The sequence below is a fragment of the Cyphomyrmex costatus genome, unplaced genomic scaffold (genome assembly GCF_001594065.2).
Source record: "Cyphomyrmex costatus isolate MS0001 unplaced genomic scaffold, Ccosl1.0 scaffold61, whole genome shotgun sequence".
NCBI classification, from domain to species: domain Eukaryota; kingdom Metazoa; phylum Arthropoda; class Insecta; order Hymenoptera; family Formicidae; genus Cyphomyrmex; species Cyphomyrmex costatus.
Genome location: NW_017280167.1, coordinates 157122 through 174082, shown reverse-complemented (window position 1 = coordinate 174082; position 16961 = coordinate 157122). Strand labels below are relative to the sequence as shown.

General features: G+C 32.8%; 1 protein-coding gene across 1 annotated transcript; it reads left to right on the top strand.

Annotated features, from left to right (window-relative positions):
- Positions 1-3324: 3324 nt before the first annotated feature.
- On the top strand, positions 3325-16764 carry LOC108779657 (uncharacterized). Its single transcript, XM_018547115.1, has 10 exons — positions 3325-3653; positions 3734-4050; positions 4375-4751; positions 5315-5550; positions 8914-9060; positions 14145-14283; positions 14365-14782; positions 15253-15773; positions 16243-16434; positions 16607-16764. The coding sequence occupies exons 1-10, from the start codon at positions 3396-3398 to the stop codon at positions 16717-16719; spliced, it is 2718 nt and encodes a 905-aa protein (XP_018402617.1). The 5' UTR covers positions 3325-3395; the 3' UTR covers positions 16720-16764.
- Positions 16765-16961: the final 197 nt, after the last annotated feature.

Here is a 16961-nt window from a genome sequence, read left to right as displayed (position 1 = left end):
GATAAAAATATTAGAGATAAGTGTTTAGAAGTGTAAAATTGTATTGTACGAAGAAGAATTAGTGTCGATGCGTGTATAGGAGTAAAGCATGCGTTTCTCACTCGCTACGATAACTATATAATTTACTTGTGTTTTGTGCATTGTGAAATTAAAGTAATTACTTCCCGAACAAACTTCCATTCTGCATTCAGTATATGCAGTTTCCATGAATAAAAATATATACTCGTACACCATCAAATGATTTTTTCATCATTATTACATAATTAAAATTAGTCATGGGGTTAGTATTATTTATAATAAGTAAGTAATATATATATATCATAAGTTATATGTATCATTTTCGCTTTATTTTCAATTTTTATTATATCTTTTGTTTTATAAATGTTTTTTAAAATATAGATGTTAAAATCAGATAACAATATCATATGTAATCACGAAGAAAATTTTTCGAGGATATTTTCCTTGAACGAAACGTTGTCTAGAAGCAAAATGCAGAAATAAAATAATAATTTTTCGATTACAATCTCAGTGAAAAAGTTCTCATGATACGTCTTAATATTTTTTCTATTTTTGTAAAAACTTATGTAGTGTTTTGAAAAATATTTTGAACTTATTTCGACTTTTTTAAATTAAATTTTTTTTGTTTGTGTTAGAGTGACATATCTTGGAGATCTTTAAATATTTCAGAATTTATATATACATAGAATATATAATTTTAGAAAAAATGTAGCAATTCTGAAAAATGTTCATAATTTGTACAAAAAGAGTTGAGATTTTTTTAAAAAGTTATATATAAAGTTATACAAAAGTTTTAAAAAATTATAAAAGAAAGAGGAGAGAGAGAGAGAGAGAGAGAGAAATATAAAAGAACGAAATAATAGCGCGTAATGGAACAATTCCAGAGTTAATTCCGACAATAAGCGGGAGAGACATAATTGAAGTCTTTATTAATCTCCGTTCGAGGTGTACTCGGCACGGTCGAAACGAAACGAGCGTCTCTAACTGCGGTTTCCCATTGTCAGCCGCACCGTGAGTTGTTAATGACGACGGTGCGAAGCGAAGCGGAGCAAACGGAGCGAGCGAAGTGGGCGACTACAGATAGAGTCCAAGGAAGGAGGAAGGAAGGATCGAAAGGAGGTAATATTAGAGAAAGAAGATGCGATGCGAATAGCGAGCGGAGGGAACGAGGCTGACCGTGCGAGGAGAATTGGAGGGGCAGGTCTCGCTCGGTAGGCACCTGGGGCCCGCGAAGGGGCCCAGGAGGGAAGCGGGACCACAGGTGCGGTCGAGATGAAGCACGACCGTGCAATGTGGTGCGGTCCGTCGTGACGTGGAGAACAGGAGCCGCTCTCGCGCTTCCTGCCTCCCTTGCGGAGTCTCCTCTTGAGAGTCTTCGGTCTCGCGCGTCTCGCTGCTTCCGGAAACTTGAGGTCGTGAACGAATAAATGTATTTTTCGCAGACCTCGACAAAATTACGTATATAAATATATATATATATACATATATATATCGGTGCGACCTGCCGAAACGAGGTGCGTCTGATCGAATCTTTTCCTCCTGTGAAACAAGCGAGATATATAGCTCGACGGTGCATTCCTGGGACGGAGCGCACTCGGGGGTCCCCCGAGTCCCTCCCTCCCTCTCTTATTTTTTTTCTCTGTTCTTTTCGTCACGCGGACGGAATGGTAAGTGGTACCTCTTTCAACAGGTAAAAATTTTCTGTACGATGCTTCGTTTCTTTGTAAAAGTCGAGGAGTCTGATGCGGCGAGAACGTGTAATCGGATATCGAGAAGTTTTCTATAGAAGGCGCACCATCAGCAAAACGAAATTTCTTTCGTAATCCTATCTATTAATTAATTAACAAAGATTTTACAATTAAAAGAAGAGACATCAATTATACATATATTACGTCTACTGAAATTATTAAGTTCTGTTTGAGAATTACGACAGATTGAGTCAGTCGAGACTGAGTAGTTTTGAGTCGCCCACCGTTTACTTAGGATTGTCAAACGGAACTGCAATTTCGAAGCAATCGCTTTCTCTCAATGCCAGTGCTGACTGTAAGTAAGCGTGCCACGGCCATCTCACGCCGCGTGATCAAGCGCACGTTCTCGTACGTGTTCTAAGATATCCGAAAGAGCCTCAGAAGGCTCTCCTTCGTTCGATATCATTTGTCGCGTGGGTGAGCCAGTTCAATATTTTTCAAGTCGATATAACGACTCGGCGAAGTATTTTGAAGCTTCAAACTGCCGATAGATATGACTAGTGTTGCGTTTAGATAACTTAAAGAATTGTCTAGACATAGATAAAAGAAATCACACGTAAATATGTCTTAAATAAGACAAAGATGATTTTATTTTAACTTTTTCTATAGATAAAAGATGAATTAAAATCGTTTAATTTAGACAATTTTAAGATAATATCGCTTTTAAGTGATAAAACAATTTACGATATTTTTATCTATATATACCTTTATTTAAAAAAAGTTTTTTGAACATTTCGTCTAATAAATAATTTCTACATGATGATATAATGGTGCATGGTACATATATACATTTGTTGTCTACAACTAGAAAGATACGACTTTTGCAACTAAATCCGATAAGATATAGTTGAAGATAATGTATAAACTTAATTTTTACCACATTGAGCTCCTAATAAACGGGACTAAAAACGTAAGTGTATCAAATGTAGCCATTTTTTTAAGGAAATGAAGTTAATTTTTTATTTAACCTTGATGTATTCATCTATGGTCAAATTTTTTTAAATCGAAATGTATCCTCCTCGATATTAACAATTACGGAAAAACAAGATTTCGATATCTCGCGTGGTTTTGGAGGAAAATTCAAGTGTGTTAATTAAAATGTGAATTTTGAAATATTCTAAAATTTTTATAATTTGTCATTATAATTTATAAGGAAAACTTATGAAACCTTAAGATCGAAGTTTAAGATATTTTATAGAAATTTACTATAAACCGATATTTTAAACATAAAATATTACAGAATTTTTTAAAACAATAAAAAATAATAACAAATAAAGAAAAATAATAAGGTATTATAAAATATTACATTAGATTTATATTAAGTTTAATACCAAAAACTTAGGAGTTAAAATAATAATTTACTTTTAAATATTTAGCTTCTTATTTTAGTAAAAATATATAAAATTTATAAAATTTGTTTAAATGTAATTGTGCGTGTATTGTAATTTTAATGTAAATAATATTAAATAATAATTATATATTATACAATATATATATATATTGCAATTTTGTATGAATTTATAGATTGGAAGAGCGACGTGTGAAGGTCTTTTCGGCCAACGTTTGATCAGTCGTGTATAACGGCGAAATTGTTCCGAAAGTACGATCTTAGCGAAGTCATTGATCGCGATGAGGACCATCGTTTTCTATCTAATATTTTTCCTAATATCGGTGTCGATCGTTGGATCAATCAATGACTGCGAGGATCCCAATTTTCACTCTTTGGAGACCCTAGAGTCATCCAAATTGGAGTGTGGTCCAGCTTTTAAGAACCGCTGTCGCTGCTTCCGAACATGCTACGACGGTCACCATCAGTACGTCGTGAATTGCACGGGAACTGGATTCCAGGACACGTCCCCACTGGCGCATCTACCTAATGAGACGCAAGTGCGTAGACAATCGCGACCAAAGTCCGCGCCCGACTCTATTACATCACAATTAACGCGATGACGTATTAATACACACAGGTACTCATCTTTACGGGCAACGAGCTGGAGGAGTTGCCCTGGAACGTATTCGGCACTTTGGACAGCCTGCCGTATCTGAGGGTGATCGACATGTCGAATAACAAGATACGCGAGATACGCGGCAAAGCCTATCACCACGTGCAGCATGTGGAACGTCTTATACTGGACTTCAATGAACTCTCGTTGGATCCCGCGAGGAATCACCCGAGGGTATTCTCCAATTTCATCTCTCTTCTAGAACTACATCTGACCGATGCCTTTGAAGACGGTCCACCGAGAAATCTAGCGTCGACGCTCCATGACATCTTTGTGAACAGGTAAACTCAGAAGAAAACATATAGTAGTAGTAATTATAAAGGTGATAATTACACTATATAAGCTTTTTATGTAAAATTAATGCATGTACATACATAAATATATTGTACAGTTCAATAAATTGTTTTATAGTTGCAGTAACTTGAACGTAGTATTCAACTGTATACATTAATAATTTTACATAAAATTCGCATAGTTATTACTTTTATAATTACCACCACATTGTATATCTTTTTCTTTAAATGTATTTTGCGTCATCTTTTTATTTATAATTTTTCTTCCTTTTTTAACAAGAATTAATCATTTAATTGACGCTTCTTTTCTAGCAACCTCACACAACTGATAAAACTCCATCTCGAACAGAATGAGATCTCAGAGTTTCGAGACGTCAAAGTATTTTGTGATCTACCGAATCTCCTCGATCTTCATCTCGGCGATAACGATCTGAACGCGCTGCATTTTAATTTGTCGTGCTTACGCAACCTGCGCTTTTTGGATCTACGGCGAAACAAATTCACGAGAGTTCTCGAGCGCGATCTCCATACCATGGACAATCTCGCCAAGCACGATCGAAACGTAACCGTCGATTTTTCCGGTAATCCTTTTGAATGCTCCTGCAAGCTCAATCCGTTCATCAAGTGGATGAAGAAGACAAAAGTGTTCATCCGAAACAAAGCCAACTTACAATGCTATAAAGATAAAGGTATTAATATCACGGTTAAATAAGTTTTTTCACTGAAACGAAAAGAAGAATTGTATGGAAAATTAGGTATCGATAAATTGAGTCGGTTTTTCACACACCTATTACGTAGCTTATAATTTGGTGAAAGATTTGTGATTGTTAGAATCAATAATCACTACCTTTCAGTATTAAATTAAATTTTTGTAAAGATATACAATTATGTTAATTGATAATCTAACACAATTATTTTCAAATCAATATCTGACTTAATTTTCTTCAGCAAAATTATTTTTCCCATACGTTCTTTTTCAAATAAAATTAAAGTCAAATGAAATAAATGAAGGATATTTAAAGAACGTATAAACTTTTGTTATATATACAATATATTAGATACAAGTTTTACGTCTCTTCTAAAGCAAAACTAAAGAATTGTCCATTGTCAAATTTGATGTCTATGACATCTTCTATTTATCAGATCATGAACTATTAATCATATGTGTGAAAATATTAATTTATTTTACTAGGATTTAATTGCCCAATGTAACTAATGTGAGATTTTTTTAATACACTCTTATCTTTTTTAGGTAATGTAAGCTACGACTTCCACGAAACGAAGAATTGCGCTCCAAAGCTGCTGGTTTCCACTCGGCGAGGAACTACGGTGGTGCTTTGCTTCCTCTCGATGGTGCTGATCGCCCTCGTGTGCGCTTTGGTCTATCTACAAAGGACAATGCTTCAGAAGAAAATTGAGCCGGTGATTGATTCGGTCAGCAAGAGGGTGCGATACACCTCAATAGCGAATGGTGATAATCGCGAGGATGTGTGAACAAAGAAAGAGAAGAGAGACTGCAAACTATAAGTTTTTATTTGTTTAATCAAATTGAAGGCAAAATTTATAATTTATTTTAGGGAAAAGAATAAATGGCGTTTGATTAGATGTTATTTATTAGTGTTATATTGACAATTTCAAATGAAGTTTCAAAAGAATTCGAATATTCTAAGTTAACTATGAAACTTCAAAGTTTAAGGTTTAATTCTACAATTCACGGTTAACTTAATCAATGTTCAATTTAATTCTTATCTCTTTCCTATTTTTGAATTATCACCGATTATTGAGTGAGTGGTTGACAAGTTTTGTCATATCGTATAGAAAATAACTGTCGCTAGATTTATGACTTTTCTTACAGCTGTCGAAATCAAAGAAATCGTCCCTGATCGTAAATAATTATAATCGTTAGCTTTTTAAAATTATTGAACATAAGGTAATTGTCGCCGATAGTGAGTGCAATTTTGGATAATGATAAGTACATGGCCCATTCTTAAAAAGTAAAGTTTATTTTACGAATTTTGTAATTTAGCTCTACTTGCACTTCTTTTCTTATACCTTTAGAGTGAAAAATCTTTATCAAAGGCGACAGCTTTGGTATTCATTGTTACGCGATATAAATATATTTTTTGTGTCTCTTCCTTTAAAAGGGAAAATCTTCCATACTGTTTATTTTAAAGGATTGTACGTGTGTTTCCATCTTTCATGGTTTAGCACAGCCAGCCACGTATTACTGGTACTTTTTTTTTAATTGACGCTTATGAGTTTTGACGAATATGATATTTGTTTATATGCTCGAATTTCTTTTTAGCTATATAAAAAAAGAACATTCTTTTTTAATTGTTAACTGATGATTATACTTGATCCTCACAAATGCCATCAAGAGTCGCGACAATGGTTCAGCAGACTCAACCGTTGCGGAGCAGATCCGTGAGCGCTCACTGTTATTGGTATATTCTTTTAGATCAACCAATAGCAGCGAGCGCTCACAGATCTGCTCCGCAACAGTTGAGTCTGCTAAACGCACCATTAATTCTTTGACAGATTCTTTTGAAAAAAAAAAAGAATCGTGAAGTCTGCAGGACGTAACATAATCAAATAATGCAAAAATTCAAGCCTTACTTTATTTCCATTAAATGAAGTAGATAATAGTTAATAAAAGAAATCATGTCAGTTTCTTCCTTTTCCTAAAATAAATTCTTAAATTTCGCTTTCATTTTGATAGAAAATCTCATGTCTCTTTTTAAGATAAAAATTTCGTTCTCATCTCGCGGCATCGAGTTCACGAGAACTCAATTTATCCGTTTATTTTGAAGCGAAAAGTGATAGGCACAAATCAAAAATCACCTTTCGAAACAAGCTTTGCGCGCGCAAAACTTTTTCGTAAAATATCTTCTAACGATATCGTTGTTTTATGCTAATTGTAAGTTAAATTTCATGCTCGAATTTCTGTGTCAGCGCATTTTTCAGGTACTGCATTTTTAGTCAGCGTCGTCAACAAGCGATATCGAATTGTGATTAATGCTATTTAGTATTCAAGTTAATATTACGATATGTATTCCGTTTATAAATAAATATTATTTATTACATCTATAAAATTTATTTCTTTTACAGATTGATTGTACAGTCTTTACAATTTTGTACACGACATTCTGGTTTTGAAATTTATTTAATTTGTCTTTATATATATATATATAATGGACTTTGATGAAAGAAGATAAAGTATTGAAAATTCTATAGCCGATTGTGAAGATTGTTTTATTAAGAAATGAAGTAATTGAATAAGAAACTTTAGGTATGAACGGTACAACAAATAATTTTTTCTTATTACTATTATTGTTTTGATTGTCAGAATTCGTATTGTCAACGTTTTATGTAGATATTTAATTTACCATGCATATCATTTTTTAAATTCTTTTATTTATGCAGTTGAAGATTAGAGACAACAGATAGCAATTTTGTAGGAGTATGTTTATCATTAATTCAATGTTCTTTTTATGAAAAGAGGGGTAGGAGAGAAGGATTGCTGTATCTACTAAATTGCAAACAGATCCAATTTTGTGGGAAATAGGATGGTTGAAAAAAAAGAAAAGGTATCTGCCTGAAAAGATTTTTTTATGGAATCAGTCTATAATGATTTTATTATCTTCAACTGTTAAAAAAAGGTCCAAGAAGCTCAAAGATCTGTTATTTTCAATTTCTACCGTAAATCGTAATCTGTCATGGAAACTGTTAAAAAGTGGTTAAAATATTGTTAATATGATTTCTTGATGAAATCATAATAATATCGTCAATATATTTATAATATGTAGACTGCAAGATTTAGAGGAATGTTTGTGAACATAGAAATAACGTCCAATGATAACAAAACTGAATTGCCAATCTTAGTGCCATTAAGTAATCTAAAGGCATTAAGTAATTCGAAACTGTTATGTGCTTGTCGTGGATTTGTCTTTACACTAGATGTGATAATTGAATGTAAGAAAGATGCTACGAGATACAAAGGGCAGTGTTAACAGAAGAAACAATAATTCTAAAGGGGATATTTTCCTTGTGAATCTTAGGAATACCGTAAATTCTCGGTAAGTTGGAATTATTGGAGTATAGTGTAAAGTAAATATTTTGAAATTAAATTTTTATCTCAAATTAAATCTTTGATGACACGGCGAAGCTAAAGATCACTGGCGCCGCGTTTCCTCTTCCTTTTCGCCACTAACTCACTCGTAATAAGGATGTGTGTGTGTGCGTTATGCGAAAGCCGTACTCTTTTCGTACTCGTTCGTGCACGACTTTTTGAATTCAACTCATATCACCTTATCAACGGCTATCGGAGCGTCGACATCTTGTCGAGATTAGATATGGCGTACAATATATTTTAAGTTATATCTTAAAGACTGTTGTTTGTCCAAAGTGAGGAAGTGTCGCGAAATCACTTTAACGGATGTCGTAACGTTTTAAACAATTTAATCGTCCTTTGCGTAAATATCGCGTCGTTCATTAACTAGAGAGCCTGTAATAACAGGCTGTCATTACAGGCGCTCTATCATTAGGCGTTTTTTCGTTATGCAATCAGAAGCATGCCGCGACTAAGGCTATCTTTGTCTTCTGATCCTGAAAACAAAGATAGCCTTAGGGTTGATTTATACTGGCCGTAATCTGTTAACTTATACCGTAATCTGTAAAAATTGACCAATCACAGTCGAATGAGAGGGTAATAATAATCGATTATAATTGGTCAATTTTTACAGATTACGGTACAAGTTAACAGATTACGGCCAGTATAAATCAACCCTTAATCGCGGTAGCTTTTGGTAGCTTTTGGTTGGATAACGAAAAAACGCCTATTAACTCGTGGAGCGTTTTACGCTGAGCTCGACAAAAAAGATGCCGCTCGTCGAGCGATTTCGTCTCGACGAGATCGTCACTTCGTACCCAGAGCTCGGACCAACAGCTCCGGATGGTGGATACTCGTGGTTTGTTCTCCTAGGTGTTATCTTCATTCAGGTTCGATTATCACACGTGTATCTTAATGATGAAGTTGTGCTTTTGTTCAGAGATCAGATTTCGTGATTCCATATTTTTAGCATTAAATACTGCGTATGTGAGATGCCCGATTCTGTATTAAAGTATATCGTATTTGTATATTTGTTCGTTAAAATCGAGAGAATTAAAATTATTAAATAAAACTGGATGTTAAAATAAAAAAAATAGTTGGTATTTTGACGCAATACAAGGTATTTAAAAATAATATTGTATGTAAAATGGAATATATAAAATTCCAAGAAATGAATCAGACACTCAAAGTAAGCCAATGTGAATCAACATAAGATATTTGTACGTAAAAAATATATTAGGAGTACAAATTAGTTCGGTCCGTTTTCCAAAATGGTTCCAGCTGTTGTGAATGGTTCATAGTGACAGCTGATTTTGGCGGTTTCAGAGAGGTTAGACATCTGCTAATAATATTCAATTTATATCGCTTTGAGTTTCATAAAATAACCTTGATTTTTACTATGTTTGAAATATCGAATTTTGTGTTAACCAAGCAGCATTTGCGGGAGGTTTTAATTTTCTGCTTTAATTGGAAGAAAAGTGCAGCTGAAGCCCAACGAATGCTTGTCGAAGTTTATGGTGATACTGCTCCAACTGATAAATCATGTAGGGAATGGTTTCGACGTTTCAAGGATGGAGATTTGAGCACTGAAGACAAGCTTCGCTCTGGACAGCCAAAAAAATTCGAAGACAAAGAATTAGAGGCATTATTCGAAGAAGATCAGAGTCAAACGCAAGAGGAGCTTGCAGAATCATTGGAAGTATCTCAACAAGTCGTTTCTGTACGATTGAGAGCCATGGGAATGATTCAAAAACAAGGAAATTGGATGCTTTATAGTTTATGAACTGAAACTGAGAGACGTTGAAAGGCGATTTTTTACTTGCGAGCAGCTGATTGAAAGGCAACGAAGAAAAGGTTCTTTGCATCGGATTGTGACTGGAGATGAGAAGTGGATATTTTACGACAACCCCAAGAAGAAAAAATACGCTAAGCCCGGTCAATCGTTGCCATCGACCTCAACATCAACACCAAAGCCGAACATTCATGGTTCGAAGATCATGCTCTGTATCTGGTGGGACCAAAAGGGTGTTGTTTACTATATGAGCTGCTGAAATCTGGCGATTCCATTACGGGCAATCGGTATCGGCTACAATTGATTCGTTTGATCCGTGCATTGCAAGAAAAACGGCCAGAATACGAGCAAAGACATGATAAAGTTATTTTTCTTCATGACAACGCTCGGCCTCATGTCGCAAAAGTCGTAAAAAAATATTTGGAAACGCTTAAATGGGATGTTTTACCGCTGTATTCTCCGGACATTGCTCCTTCTGATCACTGGTTGTTCCGAAGGATATGCAACACGATTTGGCAAGTCACTGGTTCACTTCTTTCGCAGAAATTGAAAATTGGCTCCAAAATTGGATCGCCTCCAAAGACGAGTCATTTTTTCGAGATGGAATTTGAAAATTTCCTGAGAGATGGGAAAAAGTAGTAGCCAGCGGTGGATAATACTTTAATTAATCTGTTCATTCATTTTGTTTTGAAATAAATTCATTTTTGAACACAAAAAAACGGACCGAACTAATTTGTACTCCCAATACATTAATGAATAAATTACAATTATATATAATTAGACGTTTCAATTCTGTTTTTGAGTCATCTTCAGTGTTTACACTATAAAAGATTAATAAGTTTTCATTTAAAATAGAGCCAGATTTTTCAGTACACTAAAAACATTCGGATGTTGATTTTTTTAATTTGGACATTATAGTTTCACGATGTGCTTCGAGTTGATCAATGTTGATCTCAACATTCTGATTTTATTGTAAATGAAATATTTATTAATTTTGTAGTATACTAAAGAACCTAAAACTGAGTTGAAACATCTAATTAATTGTAATTTATTTATTAATTATATTTTATATACATAAGTATCCTGTGTTGGCTCGCATTGGCTTATTTTGTGTCTGTGTTTAGATATAATTTATTGACATATATTTTTATCTAAAAGGAAGAGTTATTCGTATCATGCAGTGTTTTTTACTTTGTTCGATGCATAAATGATGCGCTTTGTAATGCGTTAAAAATCATTTTGTTCCAGGTGTTACTTTGTTTACGATGTAAGTTCGCTGGATACAAGAAACGCATGAATCAAACAATGATTTTTCGTTAACAATTTGCTATATGATAGAATAAGGGTGATTATAAGAGTACGCATCATCTAAGTCAGTTTAAGAGTATGCATAGTTGATATCTTGATATTAGCAACCGTAATTTAGTTGATGTTACCGTATCAAAGTTCTAACAATGTATGTAAAATTGTATAGAAAATTGTAGAAACAGTTTTATTGTATTATTTGATTACGTCTTGAAATTAGAGGTAAGTTAATATTCTATCAATTATTATAACAAATTTTGTTTCTAGATTTTAAGTGTATCAACGTTAACAAAGGACACTTCTTACATATTTTATTATTGTAATTAGAGGGTACTCTTTCTATTGTTTATAAAATACAATATAAGTATACAGCTATCATATATCTTTCTTTGTATTCATCAATCTTTTAATAAACTGATTACATGTCGTCTAAGAGTATGCAATACTTTGGAAAATTAGAGAATATAAATACTCTTGATCACTATTATGTATGTATTTTTACTTGTTTTACTGTTTATCGTATCTGAATACGTTATGAATAACTAATGATTTTATATCATAAAAAATAAGTAATTTATTTATTTTTGTTAACATTGCGAGAATGACCCGATCGGTGTCGAAACGTTTGTTATATTATTTGTTTATAGTTTATTAAATATATTGTCTTTGTCCTTTTCAACTGTATTATTTTTATTTTGGATCGTTGCCTGTTAAAATATTAACTTTTATTCATTATTGTCGAGCCTTCTCTTAATATTATTAATTTATTTATTTTTATTTTTATATATAAAATGTAATTGAAAAATTATAAACTTTAATAACGATAATCAAAATTATAACGTATTTTTTTGTTAATTATTTATTAGAATTCTAGAAGATTTTATCAGAAATAAATCACAGAATTTCTGTTATCTTAACTGAAATTTTAATAAAAACCAGAAAATGTTGAATCGTCCATTTTTCCTTAGAAATTTTTTTTAGTGTCTACAAAGCCTATTCTGATTTTAAAAGAGGAATACTTATATGCGATTACTGTTAAATCCTGAATTGCTTACTCTTATCCGACATCATTGCATATACTCTTAGACGCCCCAGGTAAGAGTACGTACATTTTTGTTAATATAAATTTTTATATATTGTAATAGTATATATCAGTGTTGGCAATAACGCGTTTTTTATAACAATTATTATCGTTATTATTAATTCTTTCTGATAACAATCGTTTTTTTCTGTTTGTTAATATCGTTACATTTTTACAGTAATAGCAATTAACGAATTTAGCTGTTTACTTTTATATCGTCACTTTAATTAACCTTTTTAATTCTAGTGTATACATTTAACAATTTATAATGATTATAATTATTATTATGTTTGCAAGATTTTTCACATGCACTTCATGTAAATATAAATTATGTTTATTTTTAAATAAAATTGTATTATAGGCAAAAGTTTATTCTTAAAAAATATATGTACTCTTACCCGCCTTTTTCCTACGTATATCCATTCTGTTAGTGTCTCAATAATTTTGTTTCTATAAGATAATTTCAATAGAATCTCCAACGGAATATATTTCTATATTTTTTATGATCTGCACAATGCGTCTACTAAATCTGGAGACACGGTAGTGTCTCGGCGCTAAGCCAAGCGCGCGACTTGCCGTATATACCATACAGTGCATTCCTTGGAAACAAAAGATTCTAATATAGTATTTTATAATTTTAATATATAATTTTTTGTTGCTTATATTTATTCAATACTTTTAAGAATTTTTCGTATTTTAAATTTATGATAATTTCTTAAAAATATCTTAAACTGAAAAAATCTCTTAACCTTTTTCAAATTATTTATACGTTTTTTTAAACAGAAATTTTATTGTATAATAAAATAATAACTCCCTTCTCTCTCATTTAGAATATACATATGTATATATATATATATATGTATATTTAGCTTATACTGAAGTATACATATAAAGAATTGTATGGATACACCGTGTGGGAACACCGTGTGATGTTGTCCTTCATTTTTTTTATTTTTTGCCGAGCTAGAAGAAATCAATAAAAAAATTCTTAAAAAAAGTGGATTTTTAATATTTAAAAATCTACTTTTTTTAGAATTTTTTAATTTTAAAAATCCACTTTTTTAAGAATTTCTTTATTGATTTTTTATTGATTTCTTCTAGCTCGGCAAAAAATAAAAAAAATGAAGGACAACATCACACGGTGTTCCCAAGCGGTCACCCATCCAAGTACTAACCGCGCTCAACGTTGCTTGACTACAGTGATCGGACGAGAACTGGTACTTTAAAACGTGATATGGAAGTTGCCCGATTACCACGCTTACTTAAAGAAGTTTTATGGTATTTCATGAGTTTTATCATTTCAAGAAATACAATTTCTGTTTAGAACACTTTATTCTAAATTGCTTTCTTATTAAAATTGAAATATACAAATGTTTTTTTAAATTCAAATACCTCCTATTTATATAAAATGAGAAATATTGTAAAGAGATTTCTTGTTCTATAATTTTTTATAAAAATTTAATAAAATTTAAAAAAGTTTAAGGTATTTTTCAGAAATCTTCATAAAGTTGAAATGTTTTTACACATTTATATTAAAGAATTCTAAAACAGATATAAGTTTTCTTAACATTTCTAAAAAGTGTTTTAATTGATATAAAATATCTAAGAATTTTTTCACAAAGTTATAAAATTATACAAATATTCTAAAATGCAGTATTTACATATAAAAATTCTGAAAAAATTATGTAAAGAATTCTAAGAAAAATTTTTATACCACAAAAATGAAAAGGATAGAAAAATTTACGTAATACGTTTGTAGAATACGAATACAGATACCATGCTATTGAAATGTGTAGATCACGGTGCCCAGCGTTCTGCCGATGTACGGTATAGTGCGAGGATATTTAATCACCAACGATTCATCGTTTTGCTTCGATTTGTGGAGCGAAGTCACTTTGGCGCCTCTATTATTCGTTGCATTTTGGAGCTTAGCAGGTGTTTATCTTATTTCGGTTTTTGTTTTAATATCATATATCGGCTTCTTATTATCATTCACTTCTATTTTCGGTCTTCCAGATCCATGGATCAAGGCCATGACAGATCTGGCGTCGATACCACGACTGGTCGGTCTCATCGGCGTGGCTCTTCTCACCACGGGTGTCATAGCTTCCGGCTACTTGGCGACCGGCGGAGTGGGCGCATATTTAGTCGGTTTGAGCGCCGGTGCGGTGATGGGCATAGGGGCGAGTTTTGTGATTATCGAAAGCGAAACCGTGCTGCGAAGACATTTCAGGGTGAGACTGCCGTTGGCGCTGACGCTGAAGAACGTTGCCATGTCCGTCGGCTTTACTCTTGTGCCAGCACTCACAAATTTCCTGCTTGCGAAAACCGACCTTAAGACCGGACTTTTGCTGATGACGATCACCTTTATTCCTACTGCCTTAGGCACCCTGACCTTGCGATTTCCAGCTCCGCAGCGAGCATCCCCTTATAGGTAACGTCAGGGGGATATTCTTGTCCCGTTTCTAAATTAAAACTCTCGCATTGATCTCTAATTAAGCAAAAATCATCTGTTTGAAATTTAAACCAAACCACTATACACTTTTTATTTTAAATCTTTAATTCGGGCCGCAATAAAAATTTCTAGACTATAATTGGCATTTAAAAGTGAAAAGCTATTCCCAAAATTTTAATCAGCGAGATGGGAATCGCTTAGTACAATGAAATATTTAGAAAAAAAAGATAAAGATTGAAAATATAAAGATAAGTAAAAAAGTAAACAAATCCTTTTTTGTTGACAATTTAATTATTGCAATTTAAAAAAATTTGATTAAACTCCAAATTATAAAGATTTAAAACAAAAAAGGAGATCTATGTTTTCTAAAATTAATGTGAATTAAAAAATTATCTCAATGCTACGAAATACATGTTTGTAAAATTATAATATCGCGTTTTCATCAACAGGTTACTTCTGACCGATGAAGATAATGAATTGGGCATCAGGATATCCTCGGATAGAGAATCGGAGTTTGATCAATGGAATAACGGCACAGATAACATCGGCTATGACAAAAGCGATAAACAGGATAGTAATGTCGAGGCTTCGTTTAACGAAGTGAATAGCATCTACGCTTATCAGGAACTGGACGAAGACGTCGAGCTCTTCGTCAATCCGACCATGCAATCTGACGGCAAATGGAAGCAAGAGTTTGGCGTGGCTTGCTATTTCAGATTTTGGGCGGTCATAGTGACGTGGATCGGGATGAAGTCCGGCTCGTTTTTCTTCTGGATTCTGGTAGCCTCCTTATTTCTGCAACGAACGGAGCCGTTTTATTGTACGAGTGACTGGGTGATGTTGTTGGTGACTGCGGGTATCGGTTCTTTTGTACCCAGCATCGCTAGCTACTGGTTCATCGTCACTACCGCTCAGTACAGAAGAATATATTTCGGTGGCGCCTGTTGCCTCAGCAGTATTATTTTGTTAAGTGCGTGAGATGTGTATAAAATCTTGCATTTTTTCAACATTTCGAAATAATATATTATGATAATATAATTATCTCTAAAATACTCTAAAAGATATGAATGTGAATTTAACATCGTGCGATTTAAGACATATGGTATTAAATCCATATCTCAATGATGTTCACATAAACACCATCATGATGTAGATTTAAAACCGTGATATTAAATCCACACCGTGTTTGTATTAATTTAACATTAATACAGTGAGATTATATAGATACCTGATGTTAAATCTACACTGCTATTTTTTAGAGTGCATAATATATATATATATATATTACATCTATATTTTATAAAGTGTAACGTTTAATAATATTTTATTAATGTTACGTTTTGAATCTTAATATTCATTGTTAATATACCGAATTGTTGAAACGTGCGAAGCAAGACGATCTTGAGTTATTTTAATTCTCACCAGTCTTTTATCTGTAGGTTTAAGTTATACATATAACTATTACTGGTTTCTTACGTGGTCGCTGCTCGGTGGTGTCAGCATCAGCACTCTGCTCGTCTGCCAAGACTTGACGTTCTGCGACATGCTTGGGAATCAATTTGCACATCGCTCTTACAGATTGTTGTCTACCATTGTCGGTCTGAGCATGTTGGCATTCTATTTTGTGCACAGTATGTATCTTGAAAAATATCGATTTTTATTTTTTCTTTATTTCTTTTACAATTTTTTTGACGAAGATTTATAAATTTTATTTCTTTGGTACGTCCGATGCGCCTGATATGATGATAATAAAGAAAAATATTCGGCTAAAGGTCTATAAAATTTATACTCTGACGATTGCAGATGAGAACGTATGCATTCACATAGTCGCATTGATGCAATTTCTCGGTGGATGTTACTGGATCATGCCACCCATCTGGAACATCATACATACGCGGAAGTTGAGAGAGGGTTAACAAAAGTCATTACAAAATAAATTAATTAAAAGTCATTGCATTAAATTAAATTAAAATAAATACAATAGAAATCGTAAATGCTTTATGTTGGAGATAAAAAGCTGAATACCATAATATTACAAGTAATATTATCCATCATGTGATTTTATAATATGATTATCAATTTTAAAGAATTAACAGATAGAAGTAGAAGAAAAAGAACATATCATCATGTGACTTTCCAATTGATTTGGAAAAATTCG

Bases quoted from the DNA above. Each gene is read 5' to 3' on its own strand.
- LOC108779657 (XM_018547115.1), top strand. From the start codon at position 3,396: ATGAGGACCATCGTTTTCTATCTAATATTTTTCCTAATATCGGTGTCG. The intron at 14,284-14,364 runs GTGTTTATCTTA...TCGGTCTTCCAG, and splicing joins TGCATTTTGGAGCTTAGCAG to ATCCATGGATCAAGGCCATG. The intron at 15,774-16,242 runs GTGCGTGAGATG...TTTTATCTGTAG, and splicing joins CAGCAGTATTATTTTGTTAA to GTTTAAGTTATACATATAAC.